The sequence below is a fragment of the Gobius niger genome (assembly GCF_951799975.1).
Source record: "Gobius niger genome assembly, chromosome: 2".
In the NCBI taxonomy this organism is placed as follows: domain Eukaryota; kingdom Metazoa; phylum Chordata; class Actinopteri; order Gobiiformes; family Gobiidae; genus Gobius; species Gobius niger.
This window is the reverse complement of record NC_136853.1, coordinates 3,968,858-3,988,761: the sequence shown is the minus strand read 5'-3', so window position 1 is coordinate 3,988,761 and position 19,904 is coordinate 3,968,858. Positions and strand designations below refer to the sequence as shown.

The following is a 19,904-nucleotide window of genomic DNA, read 5'->3' as shown; positions in this document are numbered from 1 at the left end:
TGAAAGATAACTCCTAATTTTGACCCCCCCCCCCAAAAAAAAAATTAGGCACAACTTTGACTAACAGAGACCAAAACGAACAAACAAACCCAGAAAACAGAAATAGAGTCACTTAGATATTATTTCTAGATTGTTCTATGTACAATTCCACATTCAGTAAAGTCCTTCCCGTCGTGTAAAACTGAAACTGGGTCCGCGCCGGCGGCCATTTTGTGTCAGAGGCTACTTCTCGTTTTTGTCCGTTTGAACTTCGAAGTAGCTCGCGGGCCCCACTTCTGCGGCGGCTTCAGTAACCGGCAAGAAACAACAACAACAACAACGAAAAAACAACCTAAAAAATAAAAAACAATTTCAGTGCAAGATGAAAAACAAAGAAACGAGGAATGAACCGTTAAACCTTTTGCGACCTGATACGGAACACCAGGGCCTACCGGCTTTCCCGATGGCGAAATTTCCTTAAAATTTTACTTAAAAAAAAAAAAAAAAATAGGCATGTCCTATCTTATTATACTTACTATATGTATAAATAGTTCAAATAAATACGCTTGTCACATTACCTGAAGGAGGTTTTCAGTCAAATCTATGCGTGGCGAGTTAATACTGCACTAAAGTGGACTGCGTTTACGGAGAAAATGCTAACAAAAAAAAACAAAAAGCCACTGCTATTTGCAATTTAAAAGTACATATAAATTTATCGCCGATCGACCTCGTTCGCCACGGTGCAAAAATCATTCCCTTAATCAAAAAAAAAAATAAAGAAACAGCAAAATTTCAGCCAACGATATGACAATCATCCTTTACACATTACGAGGGAAACCATAAATAAGAACAATAGTGGGGTCGAAGTCCGTGTCGATATATTTATAGCTTTCTGTACAGCTTTATTGTAAATCCTTTCCGTCACGTGGCAGCGAGCACCGTCCCATCAGATCCGGAGTTTTGCGACGAGGATAAAAGATGATAAAACAGGGTTGGCGTAAACGGGGGGGGTGGGGGGGTGCCCTCCTCTCTCTCTCTCTTCACGAAAGCATGCGATTCCTGGAGTTTCCCCCATCGGCAAGAAAGAGCACGGTCCAAAAAAAAAATAATGAAAAAAAAAAGAAAAGGGAGGGGAAACCAAAAAGGGACAGTTGTTTCCTCCCGAGGAAAAAAAAGGCTGTGTTTGTTTTTTTCTCCAGAGGTCGGGGGGTGGGGTGGGGGAGGGTGTGGGGGGGTCGACTACACGAGTTGGTATCCCGAGCCCGATGTCTGGTCGTACTCTATTGTGTACTGAGTGGTCCAGTCCACGGAGAGGGGCCGCAGGAGGCCACAGCAGCGCAGCTCGAAGAAGTCGATGAGGTTCCGCATGCAGCCGTGACTGAGGAGACGGAGAAAACAGAGAGAGAGGTGATGGAAAAGGAGAGAAAGATGAGAGAGGAGTGATTAAGTGATTAAAACAAACACTTCCTGATCTCTGCTGCTTTACAGAGGCTGCGTGTTGTGTTTGCAGAGTGTGCGATGGAGTTTTCTTAGCCTGGCAAAGCAGACACAGTCCCTACATTTAAGACTAGGCTCAAAACGTACCTCTGAGAATTAGCTTATGATCAGGTCAGTTTGGTAAAGCTCTGACCCACAGCCTGAAGTAAAGCTGCCTCAGGAGAAACACTGCTGTGGGAAGTACGGTCCACTGAGCGCCACCCTCTTCTTCTTACTGCAGACTTTGTCTTATTGTGATACAATATTTAATTTATCTGTAGTCTGTTCATCACTGTTCACATGGTGTCTCCTGTCCCCCCCCTCGGGAGTGCCCGTCTAGATCGAACGGATGACTTTTGCTGAACGGAGGAACCTGCATTCTGGAATCTGAGGACTGGACGGTCTGTGATCTTGGCCCGTCTGCTGAGGGATCCTTCGGCCCTGGGTCTCTATAGCCTGTCCGTCCATGGGAGTGGATCTCTCCTTCTGTGGTTTTCCCCAAGGTTTTTCTTTTCTCCTGCCGGGTTTTTGAGTTTTTCCTTGCCGTGCTGGAGAGTCTAAGGACGGGGGACGCCCGCGCCGCTCGTCGCCACCTGCTGCCGGCGGACATTATATTTGCCTGGATTCACCTGAACTTTAAATTGTCATATTTATTGCTCTGTTTTATTGCCTTAATGTTTGGTGCAGCTGTGAGGCGACTTCTGTTGTGATATTGGGCTATACAAAACCATTAAACTTAAACTAACGCCAGACTAAAATCACAAGTGATATTTAGTCTGGGGACCACCAATTCATTTTCTCATAGGAGAGGTGTGGTTTACGATCGTCCAGAGCCGTTTATTGGGCGCTACAAATGTCTGTCATGCGTCTGCACGGAGCCACAGCCAATCGTATCATAGTATCTGATGACGTATGACGTACCCACTGTAAACTTTCGAGCTAAACTATTTAGAACACGGCCTAAAGCTCGATCGAAAAATAGCGTCGCGTCTGCTGCTGTCATGTTGGATCCGTAAATATATATTTTTTTAAATCCGTAAATAAACTACAAGCTTCCGTGTATCGAATAGCTCGTTCATTCCAGCCACTAGGGGGCATTAAATTTAAAAAAAGGAAAGAGTTCCACACGTGTCCAGCAGAGGGCACTGACATAATAAGAGCTCAGGATATGAACAACACATTATAGCCACGTGGTAAATGGACAGTCTGTCCCAGGGCGGCTGTGGCTTCAATAACAGCTTACCACCGCCGAGTGTGGAGTGAATGAATAATGACTACCGTAAATTCTCTAATACTGGCCTGTATTCCATTAGCGGCCGGGTCTCTGACAGGGGCCGGGTCTCTGACAGGGGCCGGGTCTCTGACAGGGGCCGGGTCTCTGACAGGGGCCGGGTCTCTGACAGAGGCCGGGTTCGAGGCTGGCGGAGGCAAATTAAAGCCGGTCTCTAAAACAGGCCGGGGCTTTTATTAGAAACTATAGCGGTGGAAATATTCCCCATGTTAGGAATTTGTCTCATACTGGTGTAAATGAAAACTCACGTGCAGGAAGTAACAAACAGGAACCCGGGCCGATGGGGACGCTGCGGAGGAGCTGATCCGAGCGTAACTTTGACACAGATTTAGCCACTTTTCAAACCTCCAGTGACTATTTGTGGAAACAGGGCAAACAACAAATGTTGTGTGACCCTCCAGGGTTTTAATAAAGTCTCCATTGCGTCTTCAAAGCACGTCCAGCTGCTCCGTGTGCAGGTCAGTCCCACGCCTCAAAATAACTCCTCCCATCAGCGCGAGCGTCTCGTCTTCTCTCGGGTCAGTCTCATGATCGATCACAAACACAAACACTCCGTCTAAACTCGCCTTTTACACGAGATAACAACAAATAATCCGGTCCGGTAAAAACGAAACAGAAACCTGCAGTGACACTGATGTCAAAGCTCCGCTAACAGCAACGGAACGCTTCCTGTTGTCCCGACAAAATAAAAGGCGTCAATGTTCCAGCCGCTGGGAGAGGGTTTGAAATGTTAATAAATGAACCTAATAGTTTAGGTGAAAATGGACATAAGTCTTGTTTTTCTTCATTTTCCTGGTCGTCCGTTTTGCTCAAATAGAAATAAAGGCCTGTCTCTAATTGTGGCCTGGTTCCAATAAAGGCCTGGTCCTAGATGCCCTTGAGTAAATAAAGGCCCCGGCCTATATTAGAGCATTTACGGTATGTAGTACTTTGAGGAACTTGTGACACAGGCTTGTAAAGTGCAATACAAGTGTAAGCCGTTGTTATTAATGAAGCTACAGTAAAGTTGGGGCTTTGACCAAATCACAGTTCATTATTATTCATTTATTGTAAAAATGTTCTGTATTATAAGCGGCCCAGTAACCCAACATGAGTTTGACTCCCCTGATCTAGTCCCTTTAATGGGCCTGAAGCCTATATGATGCATCTAAATACTGACTCTGAGCAGTTCTTCATGGGAAAGATCAGGAGACCTTTTTTAAGTTTATTTCCAATAAAATCAATTAGAATCATATTTGTCCAAACTGAGTGAAAAAAAAAAAAAAAAAAAAAATAGATTGTATTTGTTGGACATATTGTCCAGCTCTGTTGCGTAATGGCTGAAATGAGCTTCACTTTAAACTTACCGTTCCAATAGATGGATTATGTCAAATTGATTCAACTTCAATTAACTTTAAAGCTGCGTTCAAAACTAGAGGAATTTGGAAATACTACAAGACCCTTTGGACACTCGCCCTGGGACGGACTGATCAGCATGTGGCAGAATGAGCTCACACTTAAGCTAAACGTCTTTTCTACTCACTTGAATGGGCTCTCGATTGACGTGGCCGTGACTTTAAAGTGCTTGTATCTGCGTGCGTTCATTCTCTCGTTGGTCGTGATTCCGAGGGCGGCGATCTGGAACGAGCGGGTTACACGACATGAACAAACGGCGCTCTGTTTTCACTTGGTTTAAGAACGTACCTGGTAGAGCTGGCACATGATGAGCACGGCCACCCACATGAAGTGGAAGATGCTGTTGAGGAACATCCAGAACATCCAGGGCGAGCAGGAGGCGATCTGCGTCAGGTACAGCCAGAAACCGTCCTTCGAGTACGTGGTGCCGCAGTGCACCCTCCAGTCTGACAGGGGGCAGCACACACACTCAGTACAGGACTTAAAGGGAGATTTCAGGATTTTTGACATAGGGCCTCATTTCCTAGTTATCCAGAGTGTTGCTGATTTCTGGAGATTATATTTGAAGAGTTTCGTGGCGCTAGGCTAATGCAAGGCTTAAAATAACTTATATTTGAGCAGCTTCGTGGTTGTATAAGCTACGCAGCGGCGGAGTGATCTGCTAGAAAATAGTCCCTCAAAATGCGATCGTTCATGTGATGCAGGTCAGTTATATTCCAAACATGATTCTATGGACACAGACATTGATATGGTTAGTCTCGTGTTATAAGTAATTTGCCTCAGGTGCTCTGTGGAGCGGGTCACACTGTTTTTAATGCAGGCTAGCTGATACCATAGACATGCACTAGCCTAACACTGGCCTAGCGCCATGAAACTCTTCAAATATAAGAACTGCATGAATTACAAAAAAAAATATCTCCAGGTACCAACAACACTCGAGGATAACGAGGACATGAGGCCCTATGTCAAAAATCCTGAAATATCCCTTTAAAGGAAGATTTCCAAGATATTTAATAAAACTCTGGATAGGACATGGCCATACGTTTGTTCTGTGTGACATCACGCTCTATAAAAAGATACCTCCAGGTCCAACCAGCGGAGAGTTCCAGAGATAAACACGGCAAAAAACACAACTTTATCTGAATCTCCAGCTGAAATAACAGATAAAAGGCCAAAAACTGTTTTATAACTAATAAGAAAATATATCTCACCATTTCTCCAGGTAAGATGAAGATATTTTCATATTTAAAATAAGCCTTTGTTATGTATGTAAAAAATAAGTTGATAACTAATGTTGGAACAGCATAACTAAAGACAATAGTCAATGTGATATTTGTTTGTGATCATATGTTTATACAGAGCCTGTGTCGGCTCTACAACAGGTTCAAATCTGCTAAATCCCATCATAGTGAAAAGGACTAAAGTTCAGCTGGACCTGGAAGTGGAGCGATGACATCATCACTTAACAAGTCGTATATGTTGGAACGAATGGCAATTCTGGCGGCCATTTTATGACTGGCCCGTCCAGCCCAGTGCAATGTAATTAAATGGAAACACCACTTATTTCCTTGACACTGTTTTGAAGTTTCAATGTGACTGGACCTTATGTCATATCTGTCAAGAAAATAACGTCTTTGCAGTTTTTCAAGCGTTATTTTAGTTTTATAGGATGCACAGACTTTAGCTAGCTTAGCTTCTCTAATCCATCTTTCTACTGAACAAATGTATATAATACACTACCACTCAAAGGTTTGAGGTCACTTAAAATGTCCTTATTTTTGAAAGAAAAGCACAGCTTTTTTCAATGAGGATAACGTTAAATTAATCATTAATACAGGGTAGACATTGGAGCCTCTTCACACCCGTTTAACAGTGTTCTAATGGAAAACCCTTGTGTAATTATGCTAGCACTGCTGAAGAGAGAAGCTCTGGAACATGCCTGGGTGACCCCAACATTGGAACCTTTGTGTATATTTACATCCCTTTAATATTTTTTAAAATCAATACAAATATTTCTGATTAAAAAAACACCTCAAATCATTAAGCTCTATTCATATCAAATATAACATTTGTTTCCTATTTTTTTCCTATACTATTTCTGTACTTTGTAACACGACATGACCAATATTCACTGAACATGAAACAGTGATATAGTAAACGCAAAACCACTGAACCCTGGGAATCAATGGAGAAAACAAAGCTGCTAACGTTTCAAAGAGTTGACCTGGTGGCATAGGGGTTAGCCTCGCTGTCCAGGCACAAGATGGCCGCCACGTTTGCCCCGTCAGCCTCATGTCTGATCTAGAGTTTTATTAAATACCTTTTGGTGGCACATTTTCAGAGTGGTTTGTACTCACAGGCGATGCAGCCGTATATCATGAAGCAGATCATGCAGAGCAGGAAAAACAGGTACCCCATGAAGTAACGATGGTTCCCACTTCCTGCAGAGTCCAGACAAAAGCCATCAACACATTGACATGACACAATATTCTACAGAGCCTGTAGTTTAAAAAGTGAGGCGGTGGGCAGGTAAGAAGTCCTTGATGGTAACGATGGTAACTATCAACACGCAGAGTTCGGAGTCAGTTTCAAACAGAGATATGTACAGTATTCTGTCCAGTGTAAGGAAGATTGCAGTGAGCAGTGCATAAGGGAAACCAAGCAGCCTCTTTTTGAAAGGAAAAGACTTTCAGCTTTAAGATGAAAGCTGCAGGTGGAAAACAAATGTATCTTATGCACAGCAGAATTGATGGCATATGCATGTTTTTTTTTCCTTTTTAAACAAAAGACTTTTTATTTTTTGCATTGTAAAGAGTGAAGTCAGGGCTCTACAACGAGTCCTCCCACAACTTCCACAGGGGACAGAGAAACATCGCAATAAAAATGTGTTTTTTCCGGACAATAAGTTGCACTTTTTTTCATAGTTTGGCTGGGGAGCGACCAACTCCGGAGTGACTAATATGTGCTTTTTTCAAATTTCAAAACTCAAATATATAATTTCACATGCTGCCAGAGGGCACTACAGGCTAATGAAGTCGCAGAAAGAAAGCTTGGAAACGAAGCTAATCCTGGGCTAAAAGCTCGATGGCCACAGCGAGAGGAACGAGTTCACAAATGAGAGCTTGAAAAACGTGCTGCCGGGAGAGGCTCATCAACGGTGCAGTGGTTTGTTCATTATGCTATAGATATCTGAACTGTTTGTGTGACGTTAACAAACCAGACACCTATTCAGCCTCTTGTTTTTGTCTTCATTAGGCGTCTTATGGCTAGTGCGACTTATGCTCCGGAGCGACTTATAGTCCGGAAAATACGGCAGCTTCACAAAACCTTAATTAATCTGGACACGCTAAACCTGGAGAATTCAATCGCTGAGTTCAATCTCTGCAATTGTATCTCCGTGCAAAATGCCGCGGCTAGCAACAATATGCTAGCTATGCTAACGACAACTAATCAAAGCTGGGAGAGAAAACATAATGGAATCCGCCTTAGAAAAACTCATATCGGTCGACCTCTATTTCACAATATTGTAAACTTATTTCTTTATGGTAAATCCTGGCTGTGTTAGTGTGTGGATGTTTCTGCTGCTTCAAACATTTGTGTGGCTCGTCTCTGCTTTTCTAGGACAAACTAAAATAATCACGGTACCATTGATTTGTGAGCATACCACTGGCTAAAAACGGTGGCTTGTACATTTGTTTGTTTACAATGGGAAATGCGACTATGTCAAGATTGTAAAGCACAATACAAGTCCGACTTTGACCCAAGACATTTCCTTGTGTGTCATGAGCGTGTGGCGTGGCGTCCACTGACCGACGCAGTTTCCGACCCAGGGACAGTGATGGTCGAACTTTGCGATGCAGCGGTTACAAACCGCACAGTGTTTGGACCTGATGGGCTTCCGTATCTAAACACAGACGCACAGTAGTGGAGAACGTTAAACCGTGTGCAGTAACACATGAACACTGACGTGAAGCTGAGCTTGTCTTACCAAGCAGGTGCTGCAGAAGATACTGAGGTCCAAGCTGCCCGTTTCAGCCAACTCTACAATCGTCTGAAACAAAGAGCAAACACAAGCACGGCTCAGAAAAACAGCCTGAAAACAGACAAAACCAGACAGAGCAAAACGATTATTTCACTCAATCTGGACTACATTACAACTAAATATCACTTTAACCCTTTAATGTTACTCCCTACACCCTTTTATTGCATTTTCTAAGCATTTGTAGGACAAACATCAATGTTATTAGTTAATGTTAATTTATTTCTTTGATAGACCTCTGAGTTACCTGCCTTAAACCAGTCCAAACCGGATATAAACCAGCACAAACCAGTCCAGCCAGACCGAAACCGAAACCTCCTCTAAACCTGTCAAAACGAGCATAAACCAGTCCAAACGAGCATAAACCAGTCCAACCCAGGTCTAAACCAGTCCAAACGAGCATAAACCAGTCCAACCCAGGTCTAAACCAGTCTTAAACTGCTCTAAACCAGTCCAAACCAATCCAAAACTGCTCTAAACCGGTCCAAACTAGGTCGTAACAGGCCCAAACCTCCTCTAAACCAGTAAAAAACAGATATAACCTGTCAAACCCAGCATAAACCAGTCCAAACCTGCTCTAAACTGGTCCAAACCAGTTCAAAACTGCTCTAAACCAGTCTAAAACTGCTCTAAACCGGTCCAAACCAGTCCAAAACTGCTCTAAACCGGTCCAAACTAAGTTGAAACAGGCCCAAACCTGCTCTAAACCAGCATAAACCAGTCCTAACTAGTCCAATCCCAACCTATACTAGTCCAAAGTGGATATTTTGAGCAGAATTTGAAACACATGATTGGATAAAGTGGCTCTACCAAACGGTTGGGCAAACTATTAAAGGGTTCAGCATCAGCTTTGTTTGTTTGTTTGTTTGTTTAGACCCCATTAGCTACTCAATTAAGCAGCTATTCTTTCTGTCTTTCCCAGCTTTAACACTAACCATCTTCATAGCGAGGGTAAAAACATGTTTCCAGCCCAAACAAAAGGTGGAAGAGCGTCCTGTGCAGGAGCGGACGTGGGGCTCTGAGCTCTGTGAAGTGAGGATTCCACCATGGGGCGTCCCGCGTGGACAATAGGGGGGTAAATTTAGCTCTCTGTAATCAGAGCGGAGAGACAGGTCCAGTGTTGTTGTCCAGCAGAGTGCGATAATGAAGCTGGGGATGGGAAACGGGCCAAAGGATCGGGTTTAAATGGGAGCTTTTGTGTTGGGGCTGAGGTGACGGTCAGGGGAGTTTCGGACAGAAGAGTGTGGGGATGTTCCTGTCTCACACAGAGCAGGAGTCAGTCAGCACCGTGTTGACTATAGGGTATTTACATCATGTTGATTTTTTACAATGTGTTTTCCGTGTCCCCATCCCCTTTGGATTAAAGAAACATATTTAATTCAATGGGCGGTACATACAAAATCTGACCCCTTCTTGCTCTGGGCATAAATAACCCCTGCCAGGGGAAAAAAGCTTTAAAGGGATATAACATTTAGGAGCAGAACAGTGCATTCATTCAGACCAAGCAATGTTAAACTGGTCTTTAAAATTCCTCTAAATAATAATACTACAGTATCCATGAGTTCAGTACAGATGATCAAATGTGAACTGTAAAGTCACATGTTTCCATTTCATTGTGCTGTGAATTCTGAGGAGAAAAAAAAACGCTTTATATCCAATGCTAACGGATGCATGTAAACCAATGGACGCCGCTAGGCTATGCCATAGAAATGAATGGGCGTGCTAAACTAACATTAGCAACACTCGCTAATTCTAAAGTTTCTATAATAACGCCTGTTCCCTTCCTGGTCGAGCCGCAGTGATCAGACCCTACACTTCCACACTGGATGCATTTAGTTATACAATTTTACATCATCATAATCATTTGTGTATCGTTCGCTTCGGAGCAAATACTTTGGCAGCGTTACCTTCTTCTTCTGCTCCTCGGAGGCTTTGATGATGCCTGGGTCGGACTTCCAGGACTTCCCAAAGTTGTAGAACAGAAACACAGTGGTTATGAGGAAGGGCACGTGGACTGTGGCGAACGGCAGCAGTGCAGAGGAGTCAAGGGAAGTAATGAATGAAACAATGTGACAGACATATAATAATCACATCAACACAGCAGTAAACATGTCAGGCACAAGGAAAAACAAAACAGCATCAAGTACATTAGGAGCCACCATACAATCACTCACACACATCATTCATCCTGGCCTATTGTGCATGTTTTTAGTGGTAGGGCATACCGGAGTACCTGGAGGAAACCTACGCAGACACGGGGAGAACATGCAAACTCCACACAGAAAGGCCCCGTCCAGGTGGGAATCGAACCCGAACCTTCTAGCTGTGAAGCGGAAACGAGCAACAGAAATGTGACAAAAAAAGAGACAAAAACAAAACAATCACCAGGTTCCCTACGCACCCATCACCAGCCCTTTTAGTCTTATGGACGAAAATGCTTTTTGTTTTAATCACATTTTAGTCATTTCGAAAGGTGATAGTTTAGTCACGTTTAAGTCAGAAGAAATTTAAAAAGTTTTTAGTCAAGTTTTTGTCAGTTTCAATATTTTCAGACTGCTTTTGAACCCTTGCCCAGTTGTGGCTCTTTTTGGTGTAATCCCAGATTCATATCACCTAAACAAATACCAGCGGGACTTTTTGGCCTACTGTGCACTTCTTGCTCGCAGGCTGATTTTACTGAATTGGAAAAACTCATTACCTCCCTCTCATTCGCAGTGGATCAAAGACATTGTATATTTCTTAAAAATTGAGAAGATCCCTTAAAGGCAGTGATGCATCTTTTTCAGAAATCTGGCAACCCTTTTTGAAATATGCTAAAGAAAAACTTGATTTGGTTTTGTGTATTATCGTATGTTTTTGTGTTTTGTTTGTTTACTTGTTTGTTCAGCTTAGTTTGTTTCAAGGGGAGGGCTTGATTTGAAGTTTTGTGTGGGTTATTTTGTATTATTAAACAAAAATGTATAAATAAAGTTATCAAAAAAAAAAGAAAAAGTTTTTGTCAGTTTCATTACAAAAAGTTATAATTAATTTCCATAAGTCTTGGAAATCTATTGGCTTCATAGCTTTTGACAAACAGGTAACACCACAATAGGCAGTGGCAGAAGTGTCATTGTGAACAGGACTTTTCCTCGTCCTCTGATTGAACAACTCTGATTTAACAACAGCGCCGTCTGCACATACGGAGCCTACCTCCACGTGCTTTCTGCGTTCATACGCCACAGTATTGAAAACTGTCCTGAGAAAAGATAAAGTCCCTGTGACCTGGACGTCAGACGCTCTGAGGAGGATGTACGCGAGCAGTGACCGCACGCCTCTCCTGAGAGCCGAGAGTATGTCTGGTGTGCATTTTATAACTGTTGTTGCTATTTGGCATAAGTAGGACCTAATAAGTATAATAACTAAAATGTGATGTTGTACAGGAAGTCGTTTTTGCAGAAAATGATGTCCTCATGTGAGGACAGTGGGTCTACCATAACCTTATGAAATATAATTTGCTGGCCCTTAACAGCAAATTATAATTAGTCCTAATTAGTCAAAATTCAAAATTTCAGCTTAATATAATAAGTAGTTAAGGTTAAGAGGTTAAAACTATTCCCCAGGTTCATAGCTTCAAAATGATATGCAGCATGCCCATATTCACTTAGATTTAGTTTGTAAAAGTTGTGTTTTTCAGGCGATGAGAGCCAAAACTGGTATCGGTTCAGTATCGGATATTTGTAGCCAATACCCAATATCGTATTTTTTCCAGTGTCGGTTCCGATATCAAATATCAGTATCGGATCGTGAAAAAAATATACAAAAAATAAACTAAAATCTACATCTGAGACAGATGGCTATCATAGAGGCTGGGCTAAATAGGCTAGTTATCTAGCACGCTAGCTATATCGTTTATTTCTACGACAATATACCACAGTATTTTAGTATAAGATTTACAACTGTACACAACATGACTATGCAAATGTGCCACTTACAATAACTATTATTATCTACAGGCCAGTTCCCGTCGACTTACACGAGGTCATCGGGACGGGAAGCACCCCTTGCAAACTCCACACAGACAGAACGGGAATCGAACCCAGGGCGACGCTAAAGCCGCTGTGCCTTTGTGCTGCGCGAATAAATCCACGTCAGTAAATGGAATCGCTTCCACAAAGACACTGTGACCTGTGACTTCGAGCCAAGACAAAACGATGAAACGTTCCAAAACACACTCGTCATCTTTCCCTAAGACGATCTGTCACTGTCTCGGCTTTATTCATTCTTCACCACGAGTTCATCTCAAAGCGCCTGAAGCCTTTTACCCACAAACCTCCGTCCAAAAGTCACATGGCCGCGCTCCAAACATGACCTCACCGCTCGGCTTCTGTGGGTGTGAGGCAGAGTTTGGTCTCAGATCATCACGGATTACGTTTAGTCAGAGCAAAACCGCCAGCTGTGCCTCATGGAAGAGCAGAAAACAAAGCTTGGTCACAGTGCTTATTTAAGACACATTTTAACTTTATTCTAGGATATTTCTACAGTAGTTTGGTCGAACAGGGACATTAAATAACTATAACTATATAAAAGTCCAATTAAAGTGAGTAACATTGAGGAGAGAGTAAACAACCGTATTTTCCGGACTATAAGTCGCACTTTTGCTCATAGTCTGGCAGTTTTATACTCCAGAGCGACTAATATGTGATTCTTATTTTCTTTTTTGATTCAAATATATCACTTCACATGCCGCTAGAGGGCGCTGCAGGCTAATCGAGCAGCAGAAAGAACGTTTGGAGTGATGGAGAACCGGAGTTTACTCTTCGAGAGGAAAAGAAAACAAAGCTAATCCTGGGCTAAAAGCTCGACGGCCACAGCGAGAGGCACGAGTTCACAAAGGAGAGCTTGAAAAACGTGCTGCCGGGAGAGGCTTGTCAACGGTGCAGTGGTTTGTTCTTAAAAGCTATAGTTATCTCAACTGTTTATGTTAAAAGAACAGGCCACCGTTTTTCCATACTGAGATATGTTCTTACCTGAGCTTAGACGAGTTGATGTGTACCTGTCTGGTGTTTGTGTGCGCTCAGTCATGCACAAAGACCAAAGATGTTGCTAGCATTTGGCCTCTCCCAGTGTATTCCTATTAGGGCTGCACAATATATCGCGAAAAATATCGTATCGCGATATTAGCTGATGCAATATCCGTATCGCGAGAAGCCACAATATATCGCAACATCACCATAGCCTTCATCTGACTGAGATCGACCCGTTTTTTTTTTGCAAACTCAAACTCATGCATTGAAGTCATGTGTAAAAGTTCAGTTTTAGTTTAACATTTACTGGCTTTGTTAAATTCTACCCTTGTTTTGGTCCTGATTGGGTGTTTTTTAAGTCTTCTTTTGACACAATTGGCTTGTTGCACGGTATGGCTATGCTAGTTCCTCTGACATGAAGTTGTGAGCGCCAGTACTTCCTGTCTGTATTCTTTTCCTGGAATAAAAATCATATTTTCTAAAGATTACGTTGTGGGCAGTGAGTTCCCCGTCGATGATCATTTACTGTGTGTTCAAATCATGATGCACCGAGTTCATATCGGAGACACCTGTGATCATAAAGGATTGATAGTTTGTCTTGAAGCTTAAGGCTAACATGCTATAAAATATTTACACTGTTCAGCAACTCGTTAACCTGCAGGAAGTGATCATCTACCAGGAACTCACTGTCCACCACAGAATCTTTAGGAAATACGATGATTCGTACGGATCTAAGCTAATCTTAATGGAAATTAATACGAACAGGAAGTACTAGCGCCCACACCTTCAGCTCAGAGGAACTAGTGTAGCCACATTGTGCAACAAGCCAATTTGCTGAAAAAATGGTATATATCGTGTTTGGTGAAATATCGCAATAATATCGTTATCGCGATATTGCACAGTCGTATCGCATATCGCAAGTCACTTCAATATCGTGCAGCCCTAATTCCTATAGCCCCAAACGGGGGTGAAGTTAGAACCGACCGAGCTCTTCCACGAGCACAAAGACAAGACAGGTATGAATCAACTCGTCTAAGCTCAGGTAAGAACAGATCTCAGTCTGGAAGAACTGTGGCCTGTTCCTTTAACATACCAGACACATGTTGTTTAGCTTCATGTAGCTAACCATCAATGTGTTATGCTAGCAAACCATACGCCTATTCAGGAAAATATGGTACTCTCACGAGAGGCCCAGTGGTCTGTATCTGGTCCCTGTGACATTTTGTGTGAGTAAAAATGAAAAAACAATTACACAGTAGTAGAGCAGACATTTTAGACCGGGATGTGCGTGACTTTTGATTGTCCTAAAACAACATAAGCCTTAGTGTTTTCATGAATCCTGTGTGTGTCAGAAAAACTGCTCACTTTGATAGTTTTAGTATTGATGTGATGCACACGGCGCAGGTTTAGGCTCGATCAAAGTGACGTTAATATAAAAGCACAGAGAGGTGTGCTACTGCCGTGTGAAGTTGGCTTCAGGCTGGCAGCGCCCGAGGCTGTTAATGACGTTAATGTAATAATAATGTAATAATAAATACAAGACTCAGACTAATTGAAACATGACGTTAGATCTGTGACAGTTTGGCGGGGAATGTGTGACAGAGATGGGACCAGACTGAGCACTAGCAGCACGTTCTAATGTGAACCCGCACTGTTCATTTAATCCTTCATCCCCATGTCCAGGTCAAACCCATCTCTAGCTAAAGAGGCAATGATGCGGAAAATGAAGAAGTCTCCAAAGTCACAGTTACATCAAGCTTTCTGCGAGTTTCCCTAAAGCTCACGCTCACGACCAAACTGGGAGTTTAAAATGTGTTATTGTCAACAAGACCATAAACTTTACAGATGCAGCAGAACTACCACCTTTAGTCGCTCATGTCAGGCATTTAAAGACCAGTTACAACAACCGCGGCCTTGTCCAAGTGCAAAGCAAAAACCCAGAGAAAAAGAAGCAGCTAAAATGGTAAATAGCGCTGTTCTAGCTTCATCAGGCCCAAAGCGCTTTACAGAAAAGGAACCAGTCACTCATTCACAGCATCATTCATACAGCACCGCACAAAGACACTGGACGAACACTTGCAAAAGCATGGCTAGGCACCTTTGATACGGCGCTACAGAGAACATCACTGTGCACTCTTTCTCTCAGGACAGCGTTTAACTTACACTGGGTAAATCAGCAGTTTGGTTCCTGTTTGTGCGTAAAAAGTAGCTTTTGCAAATGCAGCGCCAGGTTTATGAACGAGGAGGCGGAGGAGGATTGCTAGGGTCAGGTCCGGCTTGATTTTTGGAGCCCGGTCTTAGGCTCTGCTGAAGTCATGAGAGTAGAGCTCTCGCAGCACGTCATCGCTGCTGAGGTGAGACGCAGTAAAACAGTCATTCAGAATTTCTTAAAAGATCCTGAGGGTTACGGAACAAAAAAAGACCCGAAAAACGTCCCAGCGCTGAGCCGGAGGATCTGATTGGCTGGAGGATCCTCGAACCAAATGAGGGTTGTTACTGAAGTCGAATAAGTGGTTCCCACAGACGAGCAGAGCCAGCGCCGTTTGACCTTTGCCCTGCACTACCTGAAGCTCCATGAACCTTCCTATGAAACATCTCAGGTGGATCAGTAACCGTGGAAACCTTCAGGACAATCAAGGTCACATTTTTCTCATCAGAGAAGAAACTTTCCTCCCTTTAGTGTCCCATGTTTGGTCTCTCTCCAGAGTCCAAACGGAGACGAGGCCTTTGTTTCTGATGCTTCAGTCGCAGATGAAAACCTCTGATGGTTATTGGGCTGAAGTCGCTCCAGGAACGGCTTCATTTGGGTCCAGGATCCTGGGGATGTTTTTTTTGGGTTCCACTTGATGTTTTTGTTCCATAACCCTCAGGATCTTTTAAGTTCTTAACAAGAGTGTTTCCATTAGGACGTCATGAGTGAAACCTGACAGAAAATGAGACTGAAGCCTTTAAAAGACCTCAGTTTTAAAGGCATGAGGTCCTAAACTTTTAATCAGCTGCAAAAACAGTATATTTCAGTCCATCTGTAGAGGGGCATAGACTGGAAATTAATATAAAATAACTTGGCAAAACCCCCCAAAACCATCTGGTCTGGTCCGTCCTGCTGCGGTGGAAATGGAGCTTTAGCATCAGCACCGCTTTGGTCCAAAGGGGAAACTATGTGCACCATCTCTGAAACCTCCACAGTGAAGACGCAGACCTGACGCTCCTGTGACGCAAACTTATTAAAGGATATCATTCCACAGCCAGTAGAACCAAGTGCAGTACATCCAGAACTTTGTGGCCAGGTAAATCCCCAACGGCAGAGCGCTGTGCATCGAGTGGTCAAAGAAGGCCCTGGGGACGAAGGAGAGGGAGGAGTTACCTTAAAGTCAGATACAGACAAAGACAGAAGCACGAGTAGGACCATGTGGCTAATCATTGGATGGAAAATGGATGGATGGAGAGTTTAATCTGCAGGCGTTAGCAGCAGGTTAGCGATAGCAGTTAGCGATAGCAGCCTAGCTTACGTACTTGGAGAGGAACTGCACGGCGACCCACATGCCGGCGTACATGACCCCTTTGATGAGCCACGAGTCGATGTCCAGGTCTGCGATGAAGCCCACCAGCCAAATGACCACGAAGGGCGTCCCCAGCATCACCTTCTGCCGGATGTCCTGAGGGAAACACCGCACACAGTCATTATAACGAGTAACAGACTAAACACACACGGAAAGTCATAATGAGGACACTTCTGCATATTGGGACTATTCACTAATTGCACATGACCCATAATGCTTTGCGTCTTGGGGGGTAGATACGACCTGGAGGCCTTTGAGTGCGAGTGAAGCTACAGCCAAACAATGGGGAAAAACGACTTCTGCTGTGGCTCGTAATCGCTCCAACCATCAAAAACGTAATCCGGAACTACAAAGCTCTGCACACGAGGTAAACGAGAGCTTTTTTCCCGATAGACTTTTCAAACATGGCCGATAGCCGATATATAGACCGATATTTTAAGTAACTTAATTTGATGTTGCTGTTTTTTAAATCTCTCAAATAGCCTAAAGTCAAGCATTTATTATTATAGTAAAGGTTTCAATCACAGAAATATATAGAAATATCGTCGACCGATATGGGTTTTTCTGATTCGTGTAACATTAGTGGGCGGGGCTGTCACGGTAAAGGGGCGTGTCTGTTCTGTGGGATGAGGGAGAGTCCGTCTGAAAGCCACAGCTCCAAGTCTGTCCTGAAGGACCTTCTGTAGGAGCTTCACTGAGGAGCAGCAAAGGTAAGGAGGGCGTGGTTCTGTAAAGGTTCTGTATCTGTCGTAAGCCTCGTACAACTTCATCCCAATTTCCAACACAAACACGAAATACTAATACTTAATTACTTTTTCGAATGAAAATAATTCAGTTATCGTCGACTAAAACTACCACATTTAGAAATGACTAAAACACATAGACTGTAAAAAATAATGGACGTCTTCTGCACAATCCTCCACGTTTACCATAATGACCACGGTCGACGGGGAAGTCATGGCTGATTTACAGACTCCCCCTCCCCAACTCTGACGAGGCATGTTCCTAAAAAGGGCATAAGGGCGGGATCTTCACTGTAGACTCCGCCCTTGTGTGACGTGTAGCTCGCGCTGCTCCAATGCTAACAGTCCGACCCTCATTAAGTACGAGATTTGTAAAATTCTTCTTACGAAAACCAGCCTGGTTTCTCAAATTGTGACTAACCCAGCGTTATCACAGGAGGAATATCGAGCCTAGTCTAGTGTTGAAAAAATTGAAACCAGGCGTTAAAGTTGTTTTTAAGGTGTCTAAACTCCAATGCTTTTCAATGGGGGCCTAGTGGCGATATGGAGGTACTACAGCAATGGCGGCCTCCAGTGTGGTGGGCTAAAATGTGACTAAAACTAAAAGCATTTTTGCCCAAAAGGCTAAAACTAAGAGAGCTGGAAAAGACCATACTGAATCGATGTTATTCTATATGATCTATTCTATTGTTTTTATACAACAGAAGCTCAGCACAAATTCCCCTAAAGCTGTAACTGAACCAGCCGACTGCTTTATTCGAGCAACTGTCAATATTAAAGTGCTTTTCGGGTGATTTATCCTTCAAACTCCACTATGCTTATCTACCAACAACAAACAAACAAACAAACAAACACACCCGCTCCTCATTAGCCTCACACTAACACTTATAATTTACATATTGAATCCTATTCCTCATGTTAAGTAATAGCCTGGGCCTGAACTGGAGACCTTGTAGGGTTTGTAGGAGCTGCTGCTACAACAGGACGACAAATATGTACCTGGGTTTTCTAAAAGGGAAGCTACAGCGCTGGGTCACTCCTAAAAGGAAACCTCGTCGTCTACTGCTTTGTTGCAACAAATGTGTTAACGTTACCTTCAAAATCCGAAAACACTTTAGAAAAACAGCCTAAGGAAAGCACAAATTGTCAGAGGTTACTGTTACAAGTTACAGTTTCTATATCACACTGATACGAGTACTTTGATTTAAGTACTTGCTGATACCGAATACCGATACGAGTACAAGGTATTTTCTTTCACAGACTTTTTGAAGTGAATAGACCGTTTATAAACTGACTCTTTCACAGCAGATTGGTTTGTATTTTGTTAATTTACTCATTTACATTTCCTTGAGTAAAGTATAGGCGACACTTTTAAGAGAAGTTTTATCAGAATGGAACAGATGTCAGCTCATGTCCAAAAGCTCCTCAGTGCTTGTGCTTTATTCATTTATGTATTTTTATTTAACAATAGTATTGAGACGTGACTTATTACTGCAGATAAACGGTCTCTTTTCATCTTTACTTCAGCTCCGTGTGGATTTTTTCGTGTGTTTACAGAAACTTATCCAGTAGCTTCAGTGTTTTCATTGTTTTGCTGCAGCTCATTTTGGCTCAATATAAACACGTGGATCTCTTTATTCTGGATTTTCTGAGGACTTTTTAGTCGCTGGGTTAGTTTTTCAGATGAATAAACCCCTGGGCCTAAAACGGCGTAAGAATTCGGGCGTTCTGCTCTCCCAAAATTCCACCCGATGGGCGGGGGGAGCGATAAAAAAAAACATCCGTCGTTGCCTATTTCACTTCCGGTTGATTTAATGTAATGGCGAATATGGCTTACATGCGACTGACAGTGCCTGAATTTCGTGAAAGGTTGAAGAGAAAGGGTATTTCGAGTGTGGGGAAACGAAAGGAGGAATTGTTGTTGCTAGTTGAACGAGCGGATGGTGTTTATGAAGATTTAGAAGAAGATGATAGCGAGCAGAGCGAACAAAAACGTCTGTGTGTGCGAGTGAAAGACGGTGACAATGTTCAGCTGAGAGGGAAGAATGTGATGATGTGAAGATGAATGATCTTCAACTATAGCTATACACACGATCTGCACAAGGATCTCCCTCGTATTTAAGCACATATCCAGCCCATATGTCCGAATAAAGGACTATTATTTGTGCCAGTGGACAATGGTTATTCCAGGTTAGCCCCGTTAGCTTGTTACAATTGCCTACAGCTCATTGTTGATGAAAAGTCTGCAATAAACCACAAATGCATCGAGCCCGGCTCAGTCTGTGATCACCTCAAAGGCTGCTTTATATATAGTTACCGGCTGTATTTACGTTATTATTGCATAATACTTGTTTTCACCGGAGCTAGGCGCTGCTAAGGAGCTAGTTAGCTCCGGCCGAGTGGTTAGCAGCTCGGCTA

General features: G+C 43.0%; 1 protein-coding gene across 1 annotated transcript in view; it reads right to left on the bottom strand.

Moving 5' to 3' along the window:
- Positions 1 to 1,205: 1,205 nt before the first annotated feature.
- Positions 1,206 to 19,904, bottom strand: part of zdhhc17 (zDHHC palmitoyltransferase 17) — a 40,563-nt gene continuing 21,864 nt past the window's right edge. Inside the window, exons 9-17 of the mRNA XM_079582849.1 lie at positions 16,697 to 16,839; positions 16,419 to 16,519; positions 10,088 to 10,212; positions 8,130 to 8,192; positions 7,952 to 8,045; positions 6,499 to 6,582; positions 4,430 to 4,587; positions 4,269 to 4,363; positions 1,206 to 1,357 (exon numbers count right to left, since the gene is read on the bottom strand). Coding sequence (XP_079438975.1) covers positions 1,219 to 1,357; positions 4,269 to 4,363; positions 4,430 to 4,587; positions 6,499 to 6,582; positions 7,952 to 8,045; positions 8,130 to 8,192; positions 10,088 to 10,212; positions 16,419 to 16,519; positions 16,697 to 16,839 — 1,002 coding nt within the window. The 3' untranslated portion in view covers positions 1,206 to 1,218. The remainder of the gene's footprint in view (positions 1,358 to 4,268; positions 4,364 to 4,429; positions 4,588 to 6,498; positions 6,583 to 7,951; positions 8,046 to 8,129; positions 8,193 to 10,087; positions 10,213 to 16,418; positions 16,520 to 16,696; positions 16,840 to 19,904) is intronic.